This window comes from Tachypleus tridentatus, chromosome 8 (assembly GCF_004210375.1).
Source record: "Tachypleus tridentatus isolate NWPU-2018 chromosome 8, ASM421037v1, whole genome shotgun sequence".
Taxonomy (NCBI): Eukaryota; Metazoa; Arthropoda; class Merostomata; order Xiphosura; family Limulidae; genus Tachypleus; species Tachypleus tridentatus.
In genome coordinates, this window is record NC_134832.1 from 12,428,519 (window position 1) to 12,453,470 (window position 24,952).

Below are 24,952 nucleotides of genomic sequence, written 5' to 3' on the forward strand. Positions count from 1 at the left end.
AATTCTAGAGGATAAAGATATCCCCATTACTTTAAAAGAAATATCATGGATTAATGTGTATTACCAGCCTTAATACGTTGCAGCCAAACATGGGCACTAACAAAGAGATATAGAAAGAAAAATACTTCCTGTGACACTACACGACCGATGGAAAAACTACAGAATAAGAAAAAGGACAAATATGATAAATGCAGTAAGCGGCTCAGCATAACCAGGTAGATAGGGCACTCAACTCGTACTATGAGGGTTGCAGGTTCGAATCTCCGTAATAACAAACATGTTTGCCCTTTCAGTCGTGGTGCGTTATATGAGGGTCAATCACACAATTTGTTGGTGAAAGAGTAGCCCAAGAGCTGGAAGTGGGTGATGATGACTAGCTGCCTTCTCTTTAATCTTACACTGCTAAAGTAGAGAGGGTTAGCACAGATAGCCTTTTGATAGCTTTGAGCGAAATTCAAAACAAACAGGTTCCTTCTAAGAGCTAAATGGAAATGGACTCGGCATGTAGCATTAAGACATTAAGAACAATGGAATGACAATCTGGGCTACAAAAAAAAGTGTAAGGGAAGGCTAAGAACAGGAAATACTAAACTGGTCTGACAGAAGTATTCGTCCAATGAGGACTAACTTTTTAAATCGTATTAAAGATTTGAATATTTACGTATTATTTTTATATTTTTCAGTCTAATAATTCGGAATTAACAATGAGTCTATTTGAGACAACTAACTTAGATCAGAATGCCATTAATACCTACGTTATTTCATTATTGCCTAATCGCTAAAACTGGGTTTCAATTTTAATTAGGTTGGAAGTGTAAACAAGCGTATCAGAATGGTTACTGAGATTAGGTTGTCTATTTTATATACAGTTTAATATTTCTAACCTTGGAGACTTACTAACTTGCCTCTGTAAAACCTGCACTTCTGATATAATTAACTATAATCCGAATAAATATGCGAAATTATGCTTGATTTCTCAAACTTAGAAATACAGTTATGCAGCCAATGCTATAAATAAATATACTTACCACAGATGTCATAAACAAAATCTGCTTTGGTTTGAAAAAAATTGTTCTCAACACTAGTAATGTTCGAAAATAGTTCAACTGCTCAAATCAAATATATTTATAAACAAAAACTTCGAACTGCAATGTTTTCTGTCAGTCTGAATGAACCAGAACTCGTTATTTATCTTATAAAGACAATGTCGCGAAATCTACAAATATTTTAGTTGCCGAAACTGCAAAATATTCCTCAACCAATACCATTGAAACAACGTCTCCACCATTCTTTGCTGTGTAATTACATTTTAACCAATCTCTACGAGTGGTACGTAGCACTACCTTTTAGCAGGAATTTCAACACTCATGGTAATTAACATTCAGCCACTCTTCCTGCACGCTTGAGTGCAGATATGGATTTCAAGTATTTAATGAGCAGCATCAACTCAAACAGTAACATACAGTGTATATTTATACTGTCAACTGCATATACTCATAAATCACTCTACTACATTTGAGGAATTAAAGGTTTGGTTTGTTTTATATTTCACGCAAAGCTACACGAGGGCTATCTGCGCTGGAATTAAAGGAAATAGAAAAAATTACTTTTACCATCATAACACATCAAGTCAATATTTTCTCTGCAAGTGCTACTATCTGTATGTTCAGATAACCTCTTATGTGAAATTGATAGATGAATAATTTTGACTAAATCTAGCAACGTTATGAACATGCTGCTAAGATTTATAAAGACCTTGTCAGTTTTTCGTGCTATTTTAAAACACAGCTTACTCCTTTATTCCACAAGAAATACAGATCTACCAGACTCAAAGGTGCGATATCGCATCATGTGACAAACGAAGGTTATTTTGGCTAAAATGCGCTATATTAGCTCAAGAAGTTTCTAAAGGCAAAAGCCTACTAACACTTGCTACGAAAGTGTAAAAACCTGAATGTTCAGAAAGAAATGATTGTAAAGGCACTTTCCGTTCATTGTTTCTTATAATATCAACAAATAAAATAAACTTTCAAAGTTCTCGTGCTTTATATCAACTAATGAACTCATCTATTTTAGCTATGTTTATCTAGTGAATATTGTTGGGTTTGTGCCACACTTGTGTCGTTACAAGGCGGTAGAACGATTAAATGGTTAGTTTTTTTCAATATCTGATTATTCTTCTGTTCCTATCTTTAATACATAATACCATGAACCATAATACTGGTTTGTTTTTTTCAATGTCGTAACTGATCATAAGGCAGTTATCATAGCTATAATAATTAGGAGGCTGTCAATCTGTTAGTTGATCATCAACAAATCAATATTCTTCTCTAGGTATATTTCACCATCTGATCTCTTATAAATTATAAGATATGCTCTGTCACCATCTTCTTCTAAATCAGATGAATCAAGATTGTAGAACCTAGGGCTTTCCTCAATATGCTCATTTTGCTTGCCCACCTATGATATCTGCAGCAACTAGTTTTTAAACAGCTCATTTATGACAAGTGAGTTCAATTTAATCTTGATAATGTGTTAAAGTGCTACAAGACATAAGTTCACTTTGTTGAGTTGTTGATATGTCATATACGAACCACTTGCTTACATACTTCAGACGCTCCTAGTCACGAGGGTTAGACTTTCATTTCAGTACTGTTTTACCATACTATATTTTGACATATAGTCATTTATTCAACTGCTAACGTGGAAATACATGCCTATCAACCACTGTGGGGCAGAGTCGTTCTTCATATTCGTGCGTACATCTACAATGGGTCCAGATCCACTAAGAAATAGATTAATGGTCGAAACATCAAGGTATCTGAAGAATAATTATTCTGTTATTGCTTAGTTACACCCTGCATCATCCTGATATAAGCCAGGTTTTCATACCAATCAGTTTGCAATGGGTTTACAATGTTGGCAATAATATATTTGATGGACTGAACATTCAGCCAAACAATGAATCTGAGAATAATAAAGTGAAGTACATATTTTCATCATATCTAAAAACTCTCCAAACAGCTGGAAGTTGAAATTGGATTGTTGTTTTGCGTATCTCCAAAAGCCCCAAATTGTGTAATCCATTCTTCTACCACTACATCAGTGACAGAACAGATGACACTAACATACTGGTCAACAAATAAGCTTTAGCTCGATAGTTGAAAAACTTAATAGAAGCTAATAACTAGCGATTACCTTCATCAGCAAAGGATCAGCTATATCTAGAATGAATCTCTAAGCGAGAGAACATACAACCCTGGTGCAGACAGTTTTTCTTCTAAACAAAACATATGGTACAATTTCTGCAATACCTCACTTTTTTATATTAATATTGCTAAAAAATAGCTTCTGCAAATTTTCAATGGGTTCCCATTTCCTTACAGTTTATACAAAGACTGGAGGATCTACCTTAGAACTCTGAGGATAATTAGCTGCATCACAGATCAGCTACCATGTCTTGATGGTTCATAAGAAAGGTTCAACACATAATACCATACTTGTAGTTGAGTATGCAAGCGCCAGATATTACAGATATCAGTAATGTGTGTAACAACTTGTAACAATTATGCTTTTCTTTGTTGCAAGTCATGTAGCATCCAATCTATGTATGGGTCTTTCAACCACTCTCTTTAGAGTACCTGATTAATCCGTTTTGGTGTTAATCGACAGTAATAATTGCCATTATTCGTATATGATTCTTTCCTTGCTCACAGTAAATAATGGGAATGTGTTAGCAAGTACTCTGTGAGGATTATATTATTCTATCCTTTAACATTCACTTAATTTTAGCATTAAGAACACGCCTGGTGTTCCAAAGGAACTTTTATGAAAAATATTTTATTGAATGTGTATCAACTTAGTTATGTCATGATGTGACTATTGTTTGACCCGATTAGTCATTTCGTCATACATACACATTTGTAAACTCAATGAGAACGCCAATAAATTTCAAATAGTACTACAATCCTCAACCAATGAGCTTAGATGTTTGGGAAACTGTGCATTTTCCTTTCGACACAATACAACTGTGCCTGGCTTGCATCACCTTTGCTTCCAATACCATGCTGCTGACTATTCCAAATAGAAATTAAATAGCTGAATATCCGTAATTACAGTATTTGTTGCCTGTTTTCTGGAAGAAACTTATTCATACATAAGTTCTATCATTATAACAGAAAGTTACAGTATACTATGTTGCTTCAGTATCATACTAATTGTATGTACTTAAGCATCAAGACCTCTTTCACGACACACAAGCATGCCTAATATGGATGGTACTGGGCGGTTTTCAGAGCTACAGTTTACTTCTTGCACAAACTAAACTGATCGACAGGTTCCACAGTAAATTAATCACTAAGTTACTAATATTTGAACCAAAATTAGAGGTAACTACCTTAATTTGGCAAAATACGTTAACGACACGATTACAGAGATTTAACTGTACAGTTATGTCAACGTTATTAGTAGTTGTCACGACAAAATTTATGTTAAATGATCAGAGTAATGGTTTTAACTCAAGAGTAAATGATATTCAACAAGGTCAAATACAGTATTTACTGCCCCAGTGTCACTAGAAACTCAATTTCACACCTGTTTAACATTGCAAGCACAAACCATATGATGTCCATCCACAGGTGCAAGATGGCTGCAGTACTTCCTCGAGATGATGGTCAGATCCAACTCGGGCTACATAAATTTAAACTAGCCAAAACAGCTGTAGTCATAACTCATGATCAACCCTACTGAAGTTACTATGCTGTTGGCTAAATTGAAACTTCCACACTTGAGAGTAAGCCACGATTAAAGCAGCTGTTTTGATTCTTATACCCTAGGTAATTTCAGCCTCCCAGTTGCAAGTTTTTGACACACGTGGTAGGCAGAGCACAGACATCTCTTTGTGCACAACACCAAACCAAAACAAGGTAATTTCAGGATAACAACTCCCGTTACACAGACGCAGTCAGACAATTTGACCTGGGAAGTTTTGATCAATGAACTACATGAACCAAGGCACATTGTAGCATCAGCAACCATAGAGATTTAGACTGAAGTTTTAATTGAGTTTACAACCATTTCACAAATCCTCGAGTTGTTTTGGGGCAAAATCAACCATCAAAGCAGCCATTTCTTCTGGCTTCTTCTTTTATTCCAGTTTCATGTGCCCAACTAGAATCATGTCACCTGAGAATCAGCTTTCATGAGCAATGAAATTTTTAAGTGGTGACAAATGGCTGACTCGACAAATACCTTATTACAAGCAACGATGGGGGAAATGAAGTATAATAATGAAGATAAAGACAGTTAACAAAATACAAGACATTTTATTTACAATGTTCAGATGTTTCGAAAAAACACTTGTTCCGTCTTAATTTAAATTTGAAATTGTTACAAAGATATTTTATTAACTATGACTATAATACTATTAATTACTAAAACGATAAACAACACGGCCAGGTGGTTAGGGTACTAAACTCGTAATTTTAGGGTTGCGGGTTCGAATCCCCGTCACACCAAATATGCTCACATATTCAGCTATGGGGGCATTTATAACGTGAGTTAAAAGTGGTTTATTATGACTAGTTGCCTTTTCTCTAGTCTTAATTAGCTAAATTAGGGATGGCTAGCACAGATAACCCTCGTGTAGCTTTGCGCGATATTCCAAACAAACAAAAATATTATACAGGGTGTTCGGAAAATCACTGTGCAGTTTTGTCTGTTAATAAATATATAAGTGCACAGTGACTTTCCGAACTCCCTGTATATATATATACTGCAAAACAGTTGAGTTTTAAATGCAAACTAGAATAAATTTAGATCTCAAGAGTAAGTCCTTAAAAGTAGGGCGGTCTTTAGCTACGAGTAATCTTTCTTTAATGCAGAATTCAAGTTCTGAAGGCCCTTTAATGATAATAATAGAGAAATCGTTCATTTGTTTGTTTTTCGAATTTCGCGCAAAGCTCCACGAGGGCTATCTGCGATGGTAAAAAGAGTAGCTGAATTGTTGGGAGTAAGTGGCAATGACTAGCTGCCTTCCCTCTTGTCTTACACTACTCTTTTACCAACGAATAGTGGGATTGACCGTCACACAATAACGTCTACACGGCTGAAAGGGCGAGCTTGTTTAGACTCAAACCCGCGACCCTAAGATTAAGAGTCGAGAACCCTAACCATGTGGTTATGCCGAGCCTCAAGAAATCGTTAAATGAAATACTGCGACCCATGCTCTAAGCATGAAAATGAATGGATGAGTGGCTGGGTTTAAACAGTTGACGGACCGTTCTGTTAGATACTCCTAAATGCTCACAAACTCAAGTTGTCAAATAGCGTTTTATTTTGTCAATGTCCGTAACTTTACAATTAATACATGTATACTATAGCACGAGTCATGAACGTAGAAGTTTAGGTAATTGTTTTTAATATTGAAATAAGTGTTTAATGTGGAGAATAAGTTTGTACATTAGATTAATCTGAAATTAAGAGCAGAAGTTTTTATTAAAGAGCAATTTTTTTTTAAATTTTTGTGAACCCATGAAAGAAAGTGAGATAATGATGGAAAATTTGGGGACTCTGTACACAATTTCTGGTGATCGGGATTTGTTAGTTAGTAAACTGTGTTTAGTCCTCGTTAGAAAACAATTGAATTGCCATTATTTAACATGTGTCAGTGCAGAATGATAATTTGTTGACGTGAAATAGGATCACTCGAAGAAATATTTAAAATCTGTTTGACAATGACAGACTACATTACGTTTGAAAAAGTTAGAGATAAAACTATTAAAATTGGTATAAGGACCAGTAAAAGTACTTTTATGATAAACAGAGGTAGAAAAGAGTTTATATTTTTTGACAATCTTAAAGTCTAGGAACATAAGGAACCATTTTACTCGAGTTAGAATGTAGACTTGATATACTGATATGTTGAGAATTAAGGTAAGAAGTGAATTTAGTAATGCAAAAAGTGTCCTCAATATAGTGTTTGTAAATTACAAGTTTGAATTCAGACAGTTTTCTAGCTACTTGCATTCATGACAAAATATAAACTATTGGCTATCGCTGGAGCCAGTGGGGATCCCATGACGATTCCACCCATCTGGTCATAAATGACATCCTTAAAGAAGTGGTGGTCTAGCTTTGTGTAGAGGACAAGAAGTTCCAAGAATTGTTTATGGGTGAAACCAAGATACTGTCAGTATTATTAAGAAATAGAAGGTCCACAAATAAATTTAAAGTTTCATCAAGGGAAATACTGATATAGAGAGATTCAATATAAAAGTTTGTCATACCACATTGATCACAAGAAGGAATTTTAAAGATTTCAGAAGCAAAGGTCTCCCCAGCGGCACGTCTGCGGATTTATAACGCTAAAAACCGGGTTTCGATACCCTTGGTGAGCAAGCACAGATAGCCCCTTGAGCTTAATTCAAAACAACAATAGAATCAAAGGTAAAAATACTGTAAATAAAAATGTTTTGACAATCGTCTTCACCTTCATAATTGAATTATCTTATTAGCTTGATAAAAATAATATGCTCAGAAACTGACGTTTGAGAGTATCTTTCATGCAATTTCCTCAAGCCACTTAGACTAAAGCGCAGATAGCATTGCGCGAAATTCAGAAAACAAACTTAGACTAAACATTTATATTTTCGTATTATGTAGTTATTCTAGCACGAAAAAACACATCAACAAAACATAATTTATATTTATTTTTTTAATTTTTACGATGTTTACGAGGTCGGTGGTTGTTAGACCACTCATAGGGAATAGAAAACAACAAGGTTTCACTGAAAACAAATGTATGAAACGAATAATATTTGAGGTTTGGGAGATGAAGAATAGTTTTTCATCATAACATAAAATCACTTTGCACTCGAACTAATAACCAAACAGACTCGATATATTCACAAACAAAATTTTAGTACAATATTTTATTTAAAAATCTGATTTTTTTGTGTGTATAAAAACTTATAAACTTTACTAAAAGTCTGCCAAATTTTGTGAAGGTACACATACTCTATAGAAAGTTACAGGGTAAATATTTAACATGAGCATATGTGGTTTGTTTTTAATTTCGCGCAAAGCTACTCGAGAGCTACCTGCGCTAGCCGTCCGTAATTTAGCAGTGTGAGACTAGAGGGAAGGTAACTAGTCATCACCACCCACCACCAACTCTTGGGCTACTCTTTTACCAACGAATAATGGATTGACCGTAACATTATAACGTTCACACGGCTGAAACGGCGAGCATATTTGGTGGGACGGGGATTCGAACCTGCGACCCTCGGATTACGAGTACCTTAACTAACTGACCATGTCGGGCCTAAGCATATGTGTATATTATAACTAACCCATTGCGAGAGTTAATTATGTCTCGTAAAGTTATATATATAGTTTTTATTGACCTTCTAGTCGTAACTAGCTAACATTACATAATTTGCATTAATGAGATGTAGGTGCACTCGTTATGTTGTCCAATAATACAAAACTGACTCAGTTATGGCTGTTTTACTGAACTAGTATTTTATATTATACAAGACATTTAAATTATTATACATTACACATGTATATAGGTTATTACTATTTACAAATACATTAAGAAACTTTTTTTTTAAAATATAGAACAATAAATAAAGCAAACATATCCTCTAGTTACGACCTTTGAAATCAGTTGTGGCTGAACATAGGTTGCTAAGCCTTTTAAAATTTTGCGCGTGGATGATATCAAGTAAATATTTTCGAGGTTTTGTAAAAATATGATGGATAACACGGAATCATAAACTCTTGAAAACAGTTTAGTTTGTTTTGAATTTCGGTTAAAGCTACACGAGCGTTATCTGCGTTAGCCGTCCCTAATTTAGCAGTGTAAGACTAGAGGGAAGGCAGCTAGTCATCACCACCCACCGCCAATTCTTAGGCTACTCTTTTTACCAACGAATAGTGGGATTGGCCGAAATATTATAACGCCCTGAAAGTAGTAAAAAAACATCGATGAGCAGTAAAAGCGTTACAGTTAGAAACAATATTTGCATTTGTGTTCTCTGTCTACGCTAAAACAGATAATAGTTTTCAACTATATATTTAGCCAAACACAGTTTCTCTCTAATAAAGTATTGTAGTTTCTTTTCAGTTGCTACGAAGTTTTTGTGTAATGATGAATTTACTAATAGTAATACACAAAGTTTCCTGTCAACGGGATAAATTTACCATCTCAAAACTCCTAGCTCATGGCATTCGCTAATTTAAATATCATTTAAACCACAGAATAACCCAAAAATATTAACAGGAACAAAACCATTGTGAAACTAAATGGGCACTCAGTAGAACGCATATCTTCGCCACGTGGCGTCGATCATATTCGTTTCTAAAAAAAAAAAACACAAACATGTGTCCATATATTCGTCGTTAACAACGGAAGCGAACCAATTTAGGCAGGACAATGTGGAATAATATTGTGCATATGCCCCCACCTTCAAAATACGATAATTTTTTACTGGATTATAAAACAAAATCAGCGAGAAAATCAGTTCCCGTATTAACATATAGGGATTTGGTTACCCACCAAAAACTAATAACGACTTTCCTCCCAGTCCATTCATCCGTTTTCGAAAAATCTTGCTGACAAACACAATACGTTAGTGAAAATATAACCTTCGTTGGTGTAGGTAAAAAATCGACTATAAAGGATGTCCAAGACTTTCTGCGTTTTGTAATCTTTGCATTAATCTTTTTTTTTATTCCACTTCGTGTACATTATAGCTTATCCAAACATTATTTACTTTATACTGATATAAATAGACAATTCTTTCCACTTAGTTACACTTAGTCATTTATTATTTCTTGTTAGGAGTCTAAGATTTATTAGTTATTATCCAACCCACTTGTTGTGCCATCATAAGAGCTCTTTAACACAGGATTCTTAAAAACTAATGTGTGTAAAGGAATATCACACAAGAAATAAAATCTTAGGTCAGATTATTTCTAAAGGTCTGGGTAAATATAAAACTATATTTTAGGAAGAAAATAAAAAAGGTAAAAGGGCTTTCTTTATAGGGAATACCTGTCAAACCTGCTCATAGATTATAGATCATACATTTTTAACATTTGTTTTATTGCAGTAATTAAATTTTGCACAGTTAATTAATTTTAATTATTAGGCAATTGTACTCTTGGTGCCTTCTTGATCCTAGAGTTGTCCACCAACCCAGGCAGGGTTAAATACTAGGAGGTTAGTCTATTTTACATTATCATCATTGTGAGATGGTCGTGCAAGAAGATACCTGCTATCAGCTCTCTACTACTGGGCAGCAGAGACACTTGACCAAATGAATGTGGTGTTGTAGTGTGAGATGTTCAACAGAATGACACAATGCACAAGAATATATATATATAATGCTACTATGCTTTGGATCCAACTTTGCTAGAAAGTATGGTCTCAGAGTACTGCCAGTTTACCCCACTGGCCAAGAATGTTTGTGACTGCTATGCTATTATAGGTGCTTTGTTCTATCGTTTACAAAGTGCTGACTGCTATACTTGATAGTTTTAAAGCTCTTTTTCATGAGCTTTATTTGCCATGTATATCCTGTCCCTCTCTTTTTACAGGTGACTATGATTAGCAGATAACAACATATGGGCTATTCAGAAAATATAAAGGAGTCTCATAGAAATTGTCCTAGCTTTAGGATGTCTGCTAATCATCACCAATATTTACTACCATCTGCCCCTGAATGTACAAGGTAACCACTAAAAGTAAGTTGTAGTAGCTAGGGTTCTCATAATCACCTATCAACCTCTTTGTCCTGTGAACAAATCAAGAATGCAGCATAGCTCTCATCTAGGGCAGCAAAAACCTTTGATCTAGTAAAGGGCATCTAGTTTTTATCATTCTCTTAGTTTATATCCCAGTTTCAAACAGAGGTTTTTTTCTCTTCACCATAACTTACACATGGTCTTAGTGAATGCTCTTCGATGACAAAAATTTGTAAACTTTATATCAATCAGTGAAATAGAAGAAGAAGAAAATAAATTCTAAAATAAATACTCCATAAATGAATCCAAGTTGCAAGTTAAATTATGATACATGTTCAGTCTCATTAACGTGTAACACATAAGTATTAACCATAGGAACATTTATATCTAAACTAAAATGGATAAACAACTTAAAGTATATGTTTACAGAATAATGTCCATATATTCAGGAATGAATAATTAAAGTTGAATATAGTATGTGACAGTGCCTGCCAAATTCTTTTTAATTTGTAATGCACGTGCATTTGACACAAATGAGGCTTTAACATCCAGCATTCTAAAATAATAACACATCTACAAAAATCTTAATAAAGTTTGAAATTTGTCTTCATTCTCTTTGGTACAGCTGCCAAATCAACAGATCAACAAAACAAAAACTCAACATATTAAGAAACCAAATAAACACAGCCAATAAAATTAATGATGAAATCAACAGAATAAAACAACACTTTATCAATACCAAAAAAATTTCCTCAAAAAACTGTGGACAATATTATATGCACACACCTAGACCAACAACAAACAAACAACAATAAATCCCAAGATACAACAGATTACAAAACCTTACACTGCTGCATACCATACATTCCCGATATCAGCAACAAAATAACCAACATTTGGAAAAAACTTATAACAAAACACAACATTCCAGTAAACACCAAATGTATTCAAAAACCAGGTACAAAACTAAAGACCATACTATGTAAAAACTACACTGACAAACACAACACCAACATAATTTATAAAATACACTGCAACAACTAACACGACTTTTATATTGGAGAAGCAAGCAGAAAAATGGAAAGTTGATTCAAAGAACAAAAAAAACCAAAAAAAAACACCTCCACACATTTTTGAACACTGCAAATCAAATAAACACAACATAACCATAGAAAACACCCAGATATTAAGTAGGGAAACAAATATAAACAAATGCAAAATCAAAGAAGCCCTACTTATACAGATACTAAAATCAAAATTAAACCAATATAAAGAAACACCTTTACACCGAAACTAATTCATAACCTAACATGCAATTGCAACGCCCCCTACAATCCTGTACCCGTTTATACTCTCATCCCTAAGACATGCATCTGGCAGTGGTCAGTTGCAAACTCTCTCTGTTAACCTGAAGATGACCTAGGAAGGTCAAAAAGTTATTCTCTGCTTATCAATAAAAGTGTTAATACCCACACCAGCCATTCTGACATACAGATCGTTAGATTATTTTCATCCTATTGTTAATCAAATTAAAAACATTAACAGATGGATAAACTTTAGTGTTACAACAGCAGAAAGCAAATTTGGCAAGTAGTGTACAAATTAACAAACACTAACACATTTTCTTCAGTGTTAAGTCATTTTTCAAGTCAACTTTTTTTTTTTCCTGAATGAAAACATATAAACTAGAACATTTTAGAGAGAGGAAGCATTATAGAGTTCACCATTGAATTCAAGCCATATGACAAATTGAAAAAATTCACATAAGAAAAACTGTCAGTTCCTCAGCTGTTATTTTCAAATCTTCCATGTTTTTGTCCCCCTTGCATTGCTAAATCTTAACAAAGATTGTATCAAGCTTATTGCCATTCCAGAAAATATGTAATCTGAAATTACCAACATTTGTATTATCTAGATTATGATGATAAGTGACAAGAATTGCAATGCTTAAATGAGAGTTGTTTTTTCAAGAAATGGTTGGCAGTAATTGTGCATGTAAATGGTGAATTAGGAGCAAATGAATGTTCAAATATTTGCATTAAAAAAATCGCAGACAATTTTCTGGATCAAACTTTAGGAAAGTATTAGGTATTGTGTGTGTATGTATATATATATATATATATATATATATATATATAATTAGTAATACTTATGTATTAACATACATAATATTTTATCTTAATAAATTATTTACAAGTGTGTTCATCGTTATTTATTTACATGCTAATATGCAAAATTATTGTAATATGTTTTTCATGGTCTACAAAAAAGAAAATTAAATTTCATGCTCTGTATTAAGCTTGTAAGAAAAAGAAACAAAACAGTTCAGGCTATCTCTTTCTTAATGCTTTAATGAATAACATTAAAATATAAACAACATTTTCATTCCAATCATTAATAAGTGCAAAGAGATGATAAGGACTAATAAGAGTATCTGTAACAGTGAATGACTAGAACAGACAATTGTCTATACAGGCTTGATATTAAATCAACTTAATACATAAATATCAAACTGGTGGCCCTTAGCAACAGGTGTATTTTTGCTAAAGATAGCTTTAATTTTCACTTTTTTCAAAACATAACTTTACTAACAAAAAGAAATCTTTATAGAGTAGTTAATGTCACAAGAAATATCATGCTGCATAAACAAACACAGTCACAAAAAATCATTACTATTATAATTATCATAGCTATAATTAAGGCTAATAATAGAAAGCAAAGATGATTTTTCTTTTTGTATGGTATAAATGAAAGTCTCAAATAATCAAAATGTATGCTAAACACAAGTGACTATTTTATAACTTAGTTTTCAAAGTCTTATTTAGAAAGATCTATTACTTAGAAAGTAGATTAGTGAATCTGATATTGTGCAGTAAGTTTACATCATTAAAAGTGTTTTAACTATTTTAAAATGACCAATTTAGGCCTCAAGTACAATAGTATATACATACATGCATGCATATATGTATGTAGTTTATTTTTAATTTATATTTGATAATATTATTTATCTTGGAGTGAGAAAATTCAGGTAATACTTATTTAATATTTAAAAACATTTAAGACTTGCTACAAATAAAAAGACTTAATAAATTTTTATCATTACCAATTTAATATCTTCTAAATTTTTTGTTTTATGTAAATAAACTTGTCCATTATGAAACATCAACCACCTTATTTGCTCTTTCATTTGTAATTTCAATAGTACACTATTAAAACTTTTGAAATCCAATTATGTAGTCAATAATAATACATTTAAGCTAAATACACTCCCAAGGTTTACCCATTATAGTTTATTGTTAAACACCATTACCAAACCTGTATAAAGAAATAGATATGCAAAATCATTTTTGAGTCCCTTTCATACTGTATATTTTGCTCTCAAAGGATTCATGATTAAAATGTTTCAGCAGATATTTGAATATCTTAAAACTTTTATAGCAATCTTAAAAACAACTGGTGAATATAAAATAATGGCCTCATTAAAGGAAGCATCTAAAAATTCTCGAAAATGTTTCAAAAGCTTTCAACACAATTTGCCTACAGCAATGAAGCCAATTTCAAATTTGCTCCTTATTTTTCAATTATAATTATCACTGATTGTTTATATAATCCTAACAAATTAAATACTACTATCAACAGCTAAATAATATTTTAGAGAAACACAAATTTTCTATTTAAAAAGTACTGAATGGCAATATTATTTATGAATTGAGGTTTTTCTTACAGAAAAGCCATAAACTACTGGTTTCATCATTATTTATCTTACTGATAGATAGTAATGTATGGCCCCTATTAGCAGCTATATAAGGTTCTATATGTTACAATGTTTTTTAAATAACTAACACAGACTTTACAAAAGATGAATTCTTTTAGTCATTAACTTTGTGAGCTTTCTGTTTCTCAATTCTTTAAACAGTACACATACATCTGGATTTCTATGGAAAGCCAATTTTTAATTTTCAAACTAGATAATTTAACTTCTATAATAAAAATTACTATTGCAATGGCATATATAACAACAAAATGCAAAAATTCCTTAGAAATAAAAGTTACACAACAAAAATTCATAGTTTACAGAAAGTTATCAATTTGATTTTTAATATAAAGTTTAGTTCCTTTGTGTTAGCTGTTTATTTAATAAGTTTTACAAAAGATTTTCATTTAACCCATTTTAAAAGTGAGAAAAGTCCTTTAAAAGTTAGCTGTAAATTAGAAATAGTACTATTCAATATGCTGAAAGTTTTTGTTAAATGTACAGTAATTCTTATATATCTGAGTAAACAAATTTTAAATTTATATTAAATTAGCCTTATCAAGTAAGAAACACATTTCAGTTTTCTTTCAACTTCATTAAAAAAAGGAGAAATAATTTTGCAACAGAATAATAACTTGACACAAGTAGACATTTAACCAGTTTATCCCAATTTTAATTATAGAACAAATGTGTGTGTGTGTGTGTTTTAATTCACTACAACATTAGGATTATGGATTAAAAGTACAAAATAAAGGAAGAATGGCTCTGTAAATTGCATTTCATAGAAAATTTCTTGGGATTACTTCTGATGTTTCATGCATTTTGTGTCTTTCAGATATAAATAATGTTTAAACTACTTATCATTCAATACACATAAAACATACACACACAAACTACCTCTCATCAAAGGTTTAAGAATAAAGTTACATACAGTCTCTTACTTTCCTGTAAACTACTTTGAATTATGAATTAATACTTCAGCATGAAACTATCTAAGTTTACAGATTAATCCTATTTTCAAATCTCAACATTGATATTGGCAATAGAATACGACATAATATGTACCACACCTTCTTTGACAGGGCTTTGTAATAAAAACTAAATTCTCTACTGTACTTGTTCCTGATTTATAACCTTTTTGACATATTAAAGCCTTGCATTAGAGCATGATATTAAACACAGACACACAAACTATAATTAACTATATTTACTGTTAACAAATGTACTTTTGTCTGAATTCTGACACATTTTAAAATGATTAATATCTGATAACACGATCAACTGCGCAACATACGATACACACTAGTGAAGTACAACTAACTAACAATATAGATTAATTTCATACACATGTTCTTTCCATTAATTATTTGTGTTTAACAACAAAAAATTAAACACTATAATTTATTAAGACCCTCAGAAGTAAACATATTTTATCTCAGGTAAATTCTGATATAGTACCACTACTAGTTATTAACAATGAAAATAAATATTTGATAGTCACACTCCATGAAATAACATACTAAAGAATGAAAAATGATCTAGAAATGACATATTTCAAAAATCCCCTTTTAAGAGTAGAACACTACTTAGGGGTATCAATCTAACTTCATAACTACTTTACCCACTCGCTCTTCTGACAAGTTTTTCAGGGCTTCAGGAACTGCTTCAAATGGGACAGTATGGTGGATGTTAGGCCTGAAATAGTAATTAACATTCAAAAAAGAAATCTTAATTACATTTTTTTCTAAACTAATCTTTCAATGACCAGTTAGGATAGATCTTTGGGTTTTCAAATGGAAACTTGAAATACTTGTTCTTGTATGTGCTTATAAAAAAACCATAATGATACAACAAACTGGGTGTGAAGGCTAAAAACAAATCCAGTGATAGATGCTGAATGATAGTTTGTGGAAAAGTTCTGCATATGTCTCTTAATTATACAATGTGGTCAATGTTAAGGCTGAAAAAGAAATAAAATTTTGAAATACTAGTTACTGGATATTGTTCTAAATATTCTAAGAAACAGTAATAACGCAAAAATATAAAGAATAAGAATTATATGCTCAGTACTTGTAAAATAATATAGTAATACTAAAAACAACCAATTACTTTAAAATCTTATTAATTAACGAGATCTCCTCCATGGTTACATTAAACTTTTTTAATAATATTACAATTACAATAATGAGTCAACTTCTACACATTTTTATTTTCAAATATGAATAACAAATAAACCATTATTTAAAACTTACTGGATTACCCCATCAGCTACTTTCTCCATTATGTCCATAAGAATATCTGATTAAGCCAGTTCAGAAGTTATCATCAAACTTAAATTCTGTGAGAATATCATGGTATCCCAACAAATAGTTGTTTAGGAGATTCAAAATAAAGAAATATAAAACATTCTCATTAGTGCTTCTAATAAAAGACCTGTTAAATTCTTACAATTTCTTTCTAAATATTAAAGATATCAAAATATTAAAGATAATGATATAAAGAACAACTTTATATGCTGTTAATAAAAAATATTATTTCAGATATAACTTCTCTTTATTAATATTTTTACCACATTCTTACAATTTCTTTCTAAATATTAAAGATATCCAACAATCAAAACACTTCCAAATATCATGTAGATAATGGTATAAAGAACAACTTTATATGTGGTAAAAATATTAATAAAGAGAAGTTATATCTGAAATAATATTTTTTATTAACAACTAATATATACAAATCAAATGACAACTCAAAAGGATACGCATGTATCGGCCTTGCTGTGTTGATGACAAAGTCCAAGCTTGTTCAAATAGGAATGAAACACTTGCACATTTGAGATACAATATTCTTGAATTTGGAGGATCTAGCTGTAAAATTAATTAAATGATATCTTAAGGAAATTAGAAACACGACAAAATTAACAAACATATTTTTATGGTAATGTGCTAGTTTCTTTTCCTTGACTACTTTTTAAAATTCTACAAAAGCATAAAGACTTCAGTGAAAGCAGCAAAAGTACACCTCCTACATTTTCAATAAATCAGAATAAAAATTAACGACTGAAAAAAAATCTAGTACTTATCCAGTTTTCAGTAACTATTTAATTTTCCACAGTTTTTCTAACATGTTCCACTGAAAACTATTTTTCTGCTCTTATTAATTAATTTTACCCCTTGTTTACTTTTGCTATGATTTTTTTTGGTTCCTATCTCAAAAGCACGCTTTTCTACCACCACTAAAATACAGTAAAAATGCCAACATTTAGTTAGCTCTAATTACAAAGTACAGTTAATTATTGTACTAATGCTTAACTACCTTAAGTTAAAATTGCTTGATCTGGCTGACTAATCTAAAATTACATCAACTGTTGTATGTCAGGAATACAAAATAAACAGTGTCGTAGATCCTGGGGTGATGGGGGATACATCCCCCCTTCATTTTAGGTGGGGGGTATGGTGCATACAATCATCCCCCCCTACAGTTTGGTCTATTGCATCACAGACCTACAAATTGTGTGTTTGTTCTTGTGATTCTCATGTTCTTACCAATCAAATTACATAATTAGGCCTAGATGTAGGCTTTTTCAGTAGCCGAAATGTACATCTTTAATATAGGTGTGCTTCTAAGCTTTCTGATCTACACGATAGTTCTAAATTATCAGTCAGTAGGCCTAAGTATACATGCAAGGCTTGCAAGCACTATCACAGAATCTACCTACGTCTTGTATGCAGTGTAAGATTAAGTAAAATTTTCATCACAACAGATTGAACAGAGCACGAAATTCGAAAATATTACTCCCAAGTGTAAACTCCTGTGATCTAGATCTGGCAGGCCATTTGTAGCCTGTAGCTGCATCAATCTTATGTGTACATTGTGCGGTTTTCCTATACTATTTGTTCTTATGCATGTCTAGCCGGTTTTATTGTCAAACGCCTTACTCTTTCCTAGCTGCCGAAGCCGCTGACCATAGTGTACGTTTAGTGTGCAGTTAACGACAGGTTCGGGCTGCTCGGATCCAGATGTGCCCAACATGACCCCCCTCCGCTCCCTTTAGCATGAGCCTTGGTTTTCCAATAGGGCTCATAAGACCTGTGTTTGTGGCCCTCATTAATCCATGAAATTTCAGATTATCACCACCCTCTAATAAAGTGCTGGTGCTTTACGGTAAAAGAACAATATATTCTCTTATCATACATAGTAAATATATTGTATTTTCTTGTATAATTAGAACACAAAAGGAGCAATTTCAACAGCCTGAAGCCTCTACTCGAATTGTATTGATAGTTTTTGTTTAGGTATTTTTATTTACTAGACGTGCTTATAGACATTATTTCACAATGTGTTTGTCTTTTGATGAGCTTTAACAGGAATATAATATATTTGTGATTGTTTAAGTATTTTTCGAGAAACTTGCAATTACTTATGTTGTAACTAGCACACATTATTGTCCCAGCAATGCCCATGAGGTCAGTCGGCTCAGTAGTCACTGTGAGGTTCGAACATTCTACTTAAATACGTTGTACTGTTCAGTCCTACTTCCATTCTGTTCCGTCTTCATTTGTTGTATGTTAGAGTTTTTCAATAAAGCCATATTTTAGCCTGTTGAGTCATCTGGGAAACAGATTCCAATTATGACAAGCAAGCGTCTGAAACTTTCCGATATTAGACAGTTCTGCAAGCCAGTTACTAGTACTACAAGTGACAATGCAGATAATCCAACAACCTCAAAAAAGGAATAGAAACTTGCCATACAGAGGATATACAGTAGATCCTGGTATTTAAGACCACCCCTTCTGCAGAGCAATAGTGGTCTTAAACAGCAGGTGGTCTGTTATTGCAGGAGCCCATTTTTTGCATGTTTTTTTTTATTTGTACATATTTTGAAGTTAACAAAGAAAAGAAAGAAAGGCTTTTCATTTGTTTCTTCTTATATTTTTTTTCTTAGCAAAAAAAACAAACAAAACAAAACAAACTAACAGCAATATGTACAAAAACAATTTTACAATACATGTAGACTCTATTAACTTTATTTACAGTTTGAAAAAGTCCTGAATGCACAACTGTTTTTTTCTGGTCTGCTGAGCCAACACGGTCACTGACTTCTGTCCACTCTGAACAATATTCAAAAGTTCTGCGTTGTTATGGGCCACTGCGCACTTTCGAAGATACTCCAGGCATCTAGCCATCTCCTTGTTGTCTGGAACAAAGTCGTCTCCAGTTTCCTGGTCTTGTTGCTCCTTCTCTGACTCCTGGTGCTCACCAGCATCTGCTTCATCGAGCTCCTTCTGCCAGTTGTCTCCAAACTGGATGGTGCTGACTACGTCACTGTCGCAGTCGGTGAAATCCTCCCAGGATGTACCACCCAGGACACGCTCAAAGTCTGGATCTGCTGTGGGTAGCTCCAGCTACAAAACCACACTTCCGAAAATAGTTGATCACTGTCTCAGCGGTAACACAATCCCATGCTTGTTTACACCAGTACACCATGTCCAGAATGTTCACAGATTGCACGATGTCTGTTGCAAGGTCTGTTTCATTCATTTGGAACAGCACATGCCTCACAAGCCGCTTCCTGTTATGCGCCTTGAAAGCACGGATGATTCCTGTGTTGCATGGCTGTAGCTTTGATGTCGTGTTTGGAGGCAGGAAATGCAGCTTGACATTTGACAGGGTGATGGCGGGGTGAGCAGGGCAGTTGTCCACAAACATAAGGATTTTCCTCTTCTGCAGCTTCATTTTATTGTTGATAGTTGTGAGCCAATCCCTGAAGATAGTGCTGGTCATCCACGCCTTCTTATTGTGTTTATATATTACGGGAAGCGATGATGTTGACAGGCTGCCAAAACAGTGGGGCTTGGCAGATTTCCCGATCACTAATGGGGTCAGCTTCTCGCCGGAGGCACTGCACGCGAGTAAAATGGTGAGCCGCTCCTTGGAATTTTTGCCCCCACTGCGAGTGTCCCCCTTCTTGACAAGTGAACGGGTGGGTAGGGCTCTATAGAACAGCCCCGTCTCATCTGCGTTGAAGATATCCTTCAACTCGTAGCCCTCGGTAATAGCTGCCAGGTGCTTGTTCCAGTCATCGACTGCTGCAGGATTCACGTCTGCTGCTTCTCCATTCAACACTTTCATGGACAGATTGTTGCGTTTTTGGAAAGCCTCTAGCCAGCCTGTAATATAGAAAACAAAACGTGCGTTAAAATTTGCGAAAGTAACTTAAAACTTATTCAAGTCAAGTAAAACAAAAGTGAATGCATATTAAAACATTTTGGGTTATCAAGCTGGAAATTTATAGGCCTAAATAATTACCATTGGAGGCAGTGAAGTCATCCAGATTCATTTCTGTGGCTTTCATCAGTGCATATTCCTTCAAGGCTACGCCAGTAACAGGGTGGTTTTTAGCATGTGCGGCACAAAACCAGTCCCACACTCTTTCGTTCAGCTCAGTGTAGACTGTTTTCCGTGCTTTCTGATATTTTTGGCCAGTGTTAGCACCATTTTGCCACAGTGACATTATTTTTTCTTTGTCATTTACTATGCTCTGTATTTGTGTCTTTCCAACGTTCATGGATTCTGCAATTTTTCTGCAGCTTTTGCCGCCTTCAAACAACTTTACAACTTTCACACGATCTTCTAGTGAAAGCACTTTGCGTTTTCGACAATCAGCCATGACTTCAGAATGAAGATAAAGACGTTTTGAATATATGTAGAGCAAAAGAATCAAATTGAAACTGATTTTTAATAAATATATGCCTCCTATTTATACCTTAACCGAACTGATCATTTTTGGTATGATTTGGTCTACTAATCTACTAATTGGATGCAGCATGTTTGTTCAGCAATTATCAATGAAAAGCTGGCGTGTGGTGTGGTTTTGTTTGTTTAGCAATATTTTACATCAGTACATTGGACAAAACTGTCAATTATCAGACGTGAGGTATTATGAAATGACCGTTAAGACCAGCATTTAAGCGACCAAACGACCGGTTTTTGATCACATCCTGCAGTTAATGAAGCTCCTGGAAGAGGAAGATCCTGAGTTGATGGCCTACTTGTCAAAGAAAACCACATTCACATCACCCTAGGCTCAGAATGAAATAATGGAGATGTTCAGCCATCAAATACTGAGGAACATAGCACACGAAGTGCACCAAAGTAAAATCTCTGCATTAATGGTAGATGGCACTCAAGATGTTACAGGTGCCAAACAGAAAGCAACATGTGTACGATACATAGATGGGTACCTTGACGACCATGAGACATTTCTTGGTTTGTACAGTGTTTCCAATACAACTGGTGAAACAATATCCTTGACTATACTTAATGTACTGACGAGACTCAATTTACCACCGTCAGGATTAAGAGCACAAACTTATGATAGAGCCACTAACATGAGTGGTGTGTACAGTGGATGCCAGGCAAAAATAAAAGAGAAGCAAACGTCAGCTTTGTTTCTCCACTGTGGAGCACACAAAGCTAATTTAATATTGCAACATGCAGTTGAAGCTTGTGAATGTGTTTGAGATTCTATCCAGTAGGTACATGAACTTGGTGTCTTGCTTCAGGGGTCAGACAAATACAAGACAATCTTTGAAAATATTGTATTGTTAGACAGCCACAATGGTCCAATTAAATACATCTGCCCACTGTGTCCAACATGCTGGTTGTGCCACCTATCTACAATTACATGTGCTAATGATCACTACAGTGACATTGTTGATTCTTTGTCTGAATTAGCAAATGAAAAATCAGATGTAGCAGTGAAAGCACAAGGTCTGCTGGACAGATTTGACAAAGGAAAGACAGTTTTAGGATTGTTGATGGCTTAACATCCATTAGCTGCATTAGAGGAACTAAACTGTGCATTCCAAGCAAAATCAGTGACAGTATCTGGCATGATAGTTGAGCAATTGCGGGCATTGCGAACAGAGGAAAATTACAAGATATTTGATGAAGCTGAGAAAAAGGTAACTTCCCTAGATCTGGTGCCTATTGAACTACCATGCATTTACAGACCCCCCAGAAGGATCACAGGTGATGGCTCAGCACACCATTCTGCAACAGAAGCCAATATTTTGAATTTGTGGACACAGTCACAGAACATCTGACCACTAGATTCAATGCAGACAACAATGGCAATATCTGGCACTTGAGAACATGATCACATCTGGCAAGATTGACAACTCGGTTATAAACTTCTATCCAGAAATCTCTGCACAACGGCTCAAGTTTCAGTTGCCCATGTTCAAAGGAACAACAAAAGCAGTATCTCTGAAAGATGGGAAGTATGCTTACTGTAAAATGCATGAAACAAGCCAGCAGATGTGTAGTGAAGTGTTTCTTCTCATGAAAATTTTGTTTGTGTGTCCAGTATCCAGTTGCGAATGTGAACGCAGCTTTTCTGCAATAAGACGGTTGAAGACGTGGTTAAGGTCAACTATGTCTCAATGCCGCCTCAACCATGTGGCAGTTTGTCACACTGACAAAGATGAGGTCGACAAAATAAATATAGAAGAGGTTATGAAAGAATTCATAAACAGATCATCACAAAGGATGTCTACATTTGGGAACATGTAGACTAGAGGACTAGATGAATCTTACTTCAATGAAAGGTATGAATAAGTATGTGCTACATTGTATTGATGTGTAATTTTCAAGAGCTCACAAAAACATTTTAATTATTTTTTATCAAACAACGTGAACAGTTTTTCAGTAGATATAAACTTATTAAGGGTAATTTTATTAATATTTGAAAATGTAATTCATGCAATGAAAGTTATTAGTAACCTTGTCAAGTATAATGGCCATCTTTTATACTGTGCAGTGTGCAGGAATAAATCCATGTGGCAGTTAATTTGTGACACATTTGTCTTTATTCTATTAATATTTTGAAAACTGTTCACAACACCTCACTTATACAAACCTACATGGAAACCTTGAAATATCGTGGCAACAAGATTACTCTGTGACTGCATGTTTACAGCTTTCAGGTTCACATAATCAGAGATTACCAATTTATAAATTGAACAGTCCACATAAGTGGTTGCAAAAATATCGTGGCAACAAGATTACTCTGTGACTGCATGTTTACAGCTTTCAGGTTCACATAATCAGAGATTACCAATTTATAAATTGAACAGTCCACATAAGTGGTTGCAAAAATAACCTGTACAATTTAGTGAGAAAATTTTCACCTTACTTAAAATCTAATAAATAAATTCACAGGATATCAAGTTGGCATCTCTATTATGTAATTACTACAATAATAATAAAACATAATGTACTTGTTTTCTCTAGCAAGTTAATTAAAGATGATAAAACCTTATAATTATTGGATTAGCATAGTATGAATTTAGTGATAAGCTTAGATTACAAATAAAGTAACTTACCTGAAGGTCATCCTTACAAGTAACCCAGCGTCCTCCCACAGCTAAGGCAGATAATATCTCACGCTTACTTGGTACAGGATGGGTGTAAAATTCATTTGCTATCTTTCGATTTTTATCATCAGAAAACATGGTTAATCCATTGTCAATAATTATGTCCACACCCAATCCACTAGATTCCTCCATACACGCAGAAAGAATAATTCCAGAGTTGCTATTGTTATATCGGCCAATTCTGGTAGAACGTTTAGTGAGATCTATAATCAGAGCCAACTTGTCTTCCAAACCTTCTAGGTAAAGTTTTTCATCACTGCTACTTGTAGTGGTAAGAATCTATTATACAAAAAATATCAGGAAACTGATAATATAGTTCTTAATAATATATTTAAATGAATAATTAATAAAAAAATATATTTTTAGCAAGTTAAATATAACAGAGTGAGATAATAAGATAAAAATTTAACACGAAACTAATATTATATTAGTACAACACAGAAAAAAGGATATATGAAACATAATTTAAAAGAATACAATAATTTTAATAACTTTTCATTGCCTTTTGGTTCTAATGACAATTTATAATTCACAAAGTCTGTAAAGCTATACTAATACTTCACAACTTCCCTTCACAGTACCATAAACCTAGAATTAAAAGCCACATAAAAAAGTGGACAAAAAAGATTATTAAAAAGTGAATTTGTGAAGAAATGAGTAGCATCTTTTCCAGCCTGGTATCTCATGATTTGCTTATGGGTATGCAAAATCATTAAGCATGAAAAGATTTTGTTTGATTTTATCTTCTGAAATCACCTATAAAACCAAACTAACTGAAATGTTTAGTCAGCTATTTTGCTAAAATCCACTAAATCCAGCTATATCATATTTTTATTTTTTGTTTTGTATCCTACTTAAAGGTAAGTGTATAGTAGTTATTATGTGAAGACTATTTTATTCACTAGTTTTTGCTTTTTTTGCACACTACTCAAATATAATAACTAATTTTGTTTTCCTGCTTGTTGAAGTGAAAAGCAATTAGAGGATAAATTAACAAGTCTAAATA

General features: G+C 33.5%; 1 protein-coding gene across 2 annotated transcripts in view; it reads right to left on the bottom strand.

Moving 5' to 3' along the window:
* Window positions 1-13,089: 13,089 nt before the first annotated feature.
* LOC143258536 (quinone oxidoreductase-like protein 1) overlaps window positions 13,090-24,952 on the bottom strand; it is a 54,152-nt gene continuing 42,289 nt past the window's right edge. For both annotated transcript variants that reach the window (XM_076517654.1, XM_076517655.1), the window contains exons 6-9: window positions 23,896-24,225; window positions 17,268-17,373; window positions 16,759-16,804; window positions 13,090-16,201 (exon numbers count right to left, since the gene is read on the bottom strand). In XM_076517654.1, coding sequence (XP_076373769.1) covers window positions 16,102-16,201; window positions 16,759-16,804; window positions 17,268-17,373; window positions 23,896-24,225 — 582 coding nt within the window. In that variant the 3' untranslated portion in view covers window positions 13,090-16,101. The remainder of the gene's footprint in view (window positions 16,202-16,758; window positions 16,805-17,267; window positions 17,374-23,895; window positions 24,226-24,952) is intronic.